The following is a 6,607-nucleotide window of genomic DNA, read 5'->3' as shown; positions in this document are numbered from 1 at the left end:
TGCTTGGTTGTTGTTAAATTGAAGTTACTTTTGATACTTTATTTCACCAGAAACTGAAGGGCTAAGAACGTGTCAGACAAACATGTATCTACGAGATAGAAAGGACAGTATTGTAGTCATTGTGTTTGGGGGACCACCCTGAAAAAGCTTTCTATTCAAGAGTAAATTAATCAAATGCTAAGAAACATTTCTAAAAAAGGAAGAAAATAAAAATGAAGCTTTGGTGTAGGGGGAACCTGATCCAAATCCCAGCGAAATAAGTGTAAAACTGGGGAACTTCAATGGGATTTGCACCAAAAAGCAAAATGTGGTAACAGCACAAATGACTGGATTTTCAACCACATGGATGCTGGTAAGAGAGCAGACAAGACAGAGGCAATAGGAGGCAGTTATGTTAATATTTTAATCTGTACATATACCATTTTCCAAACTGTTACATTTTATTTAAATTAATGTTTTCCCGCAAAATATTCATTTATGCTTTCAAAACTTCTTATAAAGGCAAAAATAAATCATTATTTTGGCAAAAGGTTTTGAAGTTGATACTGGCAGTATTGAGGTAAAATAGATTGCATTAGCTAAATACATACTTTTAAGAATATTTCTGACTATACTGTTAATATAATATGATTTCTCTTAAAGACTGAAACTTGAAGGTCAATTTCAAGGGTTTTGTAGCTAGTACTTGAATACAGCAAACGACCAAGTTAGTGGTTTCACAAGATACTGCAAAAGTATTTCTCAGTCATTTCTCATCCAGAGCTTAACTCAACTAATAATCACATAATGGGAAATTTTTGCATGTCTTGCATTCAATGCGTGCAGGTTTTTTTTCCAAGTAAAGCAATTGCAGCAATTCATGTAATCTTATTTTCTCCTTATGTAACTACCTCACCCTTTATCCTATACATAAGTAAAACACTGAATTTCAAAGTTTGGCAAAATTAAGCACCAGGTGAACATACATATGAAATTAGCAGATGCCACATTACATTAGTTTTGCTGTTTCCAGGATAAATACTAGTCAATACACCATATTGTAATGTTTATTGAAAAAAAAAAATCAAAAGAAAAATACATATTTACTAGTAAAATGACATATCCTATTATGTTTTTTTATTGCTTACTTCACATATTTTAATTCAAAGTTTTCTTCTTCCACATCTCAACTTTCAAAAAAGTATAATTTGTTAGCTCTTTGTTACTGAGGGCACAGCACTACTGTTGTCAAGAGCAACCTAGCATACTGTGTACTGATACCAGCAAGTTACTCATATGGGATCAAAAAAAGGAAACGGGAGTTAAAACTGGCTTTCATTATGGCTTTCATGGAAAATTTCAGCTATACAGTGGTTACTGATATTTAGAAATTCAAGCTAAAAGTTCCTGGCAATGTATTATTTAATGGGCAAAAGGGTGGGTGATTAAATCCACAAACATATTCAATCCAAAACACCCTTTCAGCAAACCTCTCACTTGCATTAGCTCTACCCATACCCTATAGGAATGTGCTCCTAGGTTTGTTCAAATTTACATTTTTGTCATGAAACTTTACATTGTGCATCTGAGCCTGAGGGGGAAGTAACAGCATCTTTTAACACCTATGCAAGTAGTTTCTCTTAAAATTAATTCAGCCCTTGATTTAAAAAAATTCTAGAATACATTGTTCTAAAAATACATTGTCAGTATTTTACAGAGTTTATTAAAAGTGCCATTTATTCATATAAAAAGTCTGAACTAAACTGAAGTAAAAATAAAATTATTTGCAATTCTCTTCATTTTCATAGAAAATCCCCCTATTATTCTCTGAATCTATTTCCAGAAGAACATATCATCAGCCGATGAGTATCTTCACAGAAAGCTGGTACAGAATCTCCTCTTTCTTCCATGCGGCATCACAAGGTGGGATTTGCTTTGAGTCTTACGTCAGTGTTCACTTACTGCTTTGGCTAGCATGAAGTAAAATAAAACATGGTTAAATATCAAAGCAAGTACACTAATCCCAAGCAGTAAGCATTTTCAGGAAACATTTTTTTATTAAAGCTTTCTGCAGTTTGACATTATGAACATTTCATATAGACACTTTAAGCAAACAGTTATCTCATGATGCCACTGATGTTCAAACTCCTGTGTCTCCTGCAAGTTGCTGGTTATTGCAATTATTTTCTTGATAATTTTCCTGAAGAAAATGTAGGCTTTTGTATATACAGATGTAAATATATATCTGCACATACACATGTATGTATGTATATTTATATCAACATGTGATACCTGTGTTTTTAAGTCAGTCTGGAATCACAGAATGGTTGGGGTAGGAAGGGACCTCTGAAAGTCATCTGGCCCAAGCCCCCTGCTGAAGTCTAATACCCTGGGACCATACAGTTATTTTTCTGGGTTCTTGAGGCCACAGATGCATACCCTATTTGCATGCAAAGATCTCATGTGATAGTGATAATCAATTAGCATACCCCTGGATATAATAGTAGAGTCAAATGTTATTCAGACACAGCAAAGATGGTGGAGTCCGGTTCTCAGAAAGATAAACTGAACCAGAAAAGCAAATAGCTATTTCCATCAAGGTCTGTAGAGGCTCCTAATGTCTATACACTTCTTGATGCAAAATTTGCCATTTTTCACAGGCCTTGTAGAAGGCAGCTCACTGCCCGTTTGGGCCTTTCTGGTATGTGCTCATTTTTATTTAGGTTTTTATTTCTTGTACAGATATTTGACTCAGATTAGTGACAATGAAAACAAAGGTATCTAAAGATTAATGCTATCTGAGTTATTCACTCAATCAACCCTCTTTACTACTTCATCTGTGTTTTATCTTTTTGTCCAACATCAGGCAATAAAATTAGGCCAAAGGAAATCAGAAAGGTGAGAACAATTTCAAAGGAAACTATGGAAGCATGGCGAGCGTCTTAACTAGGGGCATACTTAGCAGTCAAGTATCATCATATTTATAGGTTTTCCTATTTCAAATAGAGAAAACTCTGAAAATACTACTGGGAAAAGATGATACACATTTCTTTATAAGGACAATGAAATTCTCATAATTTTAATACTTGAAATGGCAAAATAACCTAATGAGAGACAAAAATCAAGTCTTCTGTTAACACGATTCAATGACAAAGACAACAAAAGCACGAAAAAGTCAAACACAATATTGTAGAATTAGTTATAAAGGGCCAAATTTTCAGCTCACCTCAATTAAGACTCCGATGTTAGTTCATGTGTAAGACACCAGCCCATAAATGAACTCCTGCTCATACAACTTTGCACTTTGGATTCTCTTGAGCAGCAACGGTATGTCCCACATGCAGGCAAAAATACCTACGCACCCCTACGGTAGCCACAGGAGTACACAACACTAGCCACAGGAGTACACAACACTAGCCACCGGAGTACAAACCGCTGCTGAAAATCTGGCCCCATGCTACTGAGAATACAGATGTCTCTTTCCTTCACCACAGTAAGATTATGGAAGCATCTTATCTGTAGAGCAACAGCAGCTATTTGAAGACTTTATTAGCCCACATGTTAGCTCATTAGAAGAAATATTTACAAGAATAAAAGGTTTCTGAAAAATAGATGCATGCGTTCATTTGGATCTAATCTATGTTTAGTAAAAATGTTAAAATTCAGCAAGCCACAGCAAAGGTACAATGGCAAATCAGACATGCCGAGAGCAGTTAGTTCTTACTTTTAAGGTGTTTAAACAAATGTGTAGTGAAATCCATTGCTTAAGGGGGAGTGAGGTGGCTGTGGTACAGAAGGTGAGGGTGCTTTAGATGGATAGGTCAACTGCTGAGCTAGAAGGGATCACATACAGGAATTAGGCTGCACAATCAAACATTCATATTAAAAACGGAGTGACCTTAATTTTCTACCACATGAATAGGAAACCTGATTAGTAATGCCATGAGGTGTTACACTATTTTAGTTACACGGAACACAATCTAAACAACAAAATTTCTACCTCCTGTTTTTTTCTTATTAATTGCATAAGTTATGCAAATAAACATTCCCGTTTTGATGATAATATGGACAATCTATCTTAAGATGAAGTTTCCCTGGAACATTTTAAGGCATACAACACTGATATACTCTAGTTCAGCCCTGCTTATAAAACCGCAGCTAGCACCTATATTTGCTAATTTGATTTCAAGATTTCACTGCAGTTGTACAGGTTTTCAACATTTCCTTTGTTACATGCCAATAAGCAGAAACAAATATAATATATAGAAAAATCACACACACCCCAAATTACATATGCATATAACAATTTGCTTAGTACAGTGCACGATATAGTAAATACATTTTCAGATCTCAGCTTGAAACTTCAGGATAAAGAATACAATGATTAAAACTATCCTTGTTTATAAAACAGAGTAATGGTATAGTAACAATAATCATAAAACTAAAGAGATTGAAACTCAGTCTTAAATTCTGCTTTTACATTTTGGAGGGTCAAAGGTAAACCTAATTCCAAAACGTACAATTTAGGAAATTACTTCCTGATACTCCTGCATTTGATTTTCATCTTCCAGATTCTTGTAATGATTTCCATTTAGAAGGTTGATTTCTTAGTACGAACAGAGGAACGCTAAAATGCTGCTTTACAAGAATTAGATAAATGTACATTTTAGAAGATTTATATTGTCATAGCATCTTACCATAACTTAACTGCTTCCCCTTGAAAAATGGGAAAAGTTAAGCTTCACAGCCTTCTTCATAAGCAAATCTTTGTAAAAAATCTAGATATTTAGGTTTGGATTTTCAGAGATGGTCTACTTTCTCAACAAGGAGCAAATGACAACCCATACTTTAAAAATCAAACTACAAAAATATGAATGTGAAGGAATCTGTAAAATCAGAATAAATGAGAATGTACAATCAGCTGTGCAAAGCATCAAACGCTTTTCTTTTTAATCACTTTAGATCATCAGAAGATAGGCCATAACTAAAAAACCTGAACTCCTTTTATGGTTTGTATATTTTCTATCAAAACCAATCCACTCTGGCTTTTTTTAGAATTCCTTGAAAGTTGTTTGTTTGTAAAGGAGTAAGTAATAATTGAAATCAAATTAAGACACATTACAAGAAGTGAGTATTTGAGATACACGTGTGGCAAGGAAATCTGTGCATGGACATAAAGGTTTGGGCTTCCTTAAAGAATCTAGTTCTTGGCCACTATGTTAGGTTTTTTAAAGTGTCTGAAAGACAAAAGAGCTAGCTGCTATACTTCACAATGAAAATTAAATTAAAAATCATCTCGCAACTGACTGCAAATTTCTTCAAGCAGCATTTAAACGTTTCAGTGCCAATACACATTTTAATTCCCTCTTTGGGGAGAACTAAAGAATTAAGAAGATTTCTGTGGTTACATATACTAAAGAAGATGTGGTGATCACACTTTTGAAATAATGACAATAAAAAAATTAAAATATAAACCAAAAAAACCATAGTAATGAAAACATAGCTACTACATTCACTCTACAACATAAAAAGATCAAACACATTTCAGTACTGTACAGTTACTGCAACTACACGCACACCCAGAAGTAAGTTAACTGGCCACATGAAGACTGTTTAGCATGGCAGGCACTCTGCTCTTGTTGTACTGACACAGAGGAATAATTTCAAGTATGGGCTGCATTCAATCTTTGTTGATCCTAGCTTCATCGCTACCTTTTCCGAGAAGAAGCTAGAACTCATGTGGCAAAATGCTGCATTGGCTCGTACCTCATGAAACACAAAGTCCCACTTCATAGCCAAAGTGTGTGAGTCACTGCTACAAGGACCTGGTTACTAGAACTGGGACCAGACTGCCTGTGGAGAAGGCGTTTTGACACACAGATGCCTGAAGGTCCAAAAGATTATTCCTATTCCTGAAATGCTCCCAAGATTTTACAGTTCTGGGGTTTTTTTTGTTTGTTTTGGTTTTTATAATGTCTAGCCTCCTCAGTGAGTCATTTTATCCCTCCCGGTCAGTTAAATTATCCACAGAACCTCTCCGAAGTCTCAAGATTCATATCTTGAAAATGTACTCCATCCCCTCAAAATCACATTCCCCTCGGGTTTAGCTGCCACGGCATCTGTGAGTATACAGCCACATTCAATCAACAGTCTGTTACTACAGATGCGTGTTACGCATCTGGATATTGGAATAATCTGTCTTTAATGGGAAGGTCTTAAGGGCTTCTCTGGCAAGTGCCGTAAGTTTAAACTGACAACTTCAGATGAGAAATGTGCATATTTTTTCTCCATCATAGTTGAAGCTCCCATTATTTCCATTCTCCACTGGAACAGTGAACTGTGCCAGTTATAAATGGCCAGTCAGATACTTGCTAGAATAGCTGCTGCATGTATTACTGTGTGATACAAATCTCTTGACATTGCTTACTTATTTCAACTATAAAGCAATCAAGAGTGAAATTATCACTTTTAGTAACATGTTGCAAAGGATCTATTAATTTCCAGGCATCAAGCAGAATTCATGCACAGCTGTCTTGCTCTGATCTCTAATCTTGGTCACCAGACAGAAACATGCCAATACCCATTTTACAATGTCTTTTTCAGCCTGTTGTCATACAGCTCAAGCTGC

General features: G+C 35.4%; 1 protein-coding gene across 11 annotated transcripts in view; it reads right to left on the bottom strand.

Moving 5' to 3' along the window:
- Positions 1–387: 387 nt before the first annotated feature.
- PLEKHA7 (pleckstrin homology domain containing A7) overlaps positions 388–6,607 on the bottom strand; it is a 166,910-nt gene continuing 160,690 nt past the window's right edge. For 10 of the 11 annotated variants that reach the window (XM_075047990.1, XM_075047991.1, XM_075047993.1 and 7 more), the window contains 2 exons: positions 3,704–3,812; positions 388–1,949 (listed from right to left, as the gene is read on the bottom strand). In XM_075047990.1, the coding sequence (XP_074904091.1) occupies positions 3,715–3,812 (98 nt within the window). In that variant the 3' untranslated portion in view covers positions 388–1,949; positions 3,704–3,714. The remainder of the gene's footprint in view (positions 1,950–3,703; positions 3,813–6,607) is intronic. The other variant, XM_075047994.1, reaches the window with a different exon arrangement.

This window comes from Buteo buteo, chromosome 16 (genome assembly GCF_964188355.1).
Source record: "Buteo buteo chromosome 16, bButBut1.hap1.1, whole genome shotgun sequence".
In the NCBI taxonomy this organism is placed as follows: Eukaryota; Metazoa; Chordata; class Aves; order Accipitriformes; family Accipitridae; genus Buteo; species Buteo buteo.
Note: the sequence above shows the minus strand (reverse complement) of the source record. Positions and strands in the feature narration are given on the sequence as shown.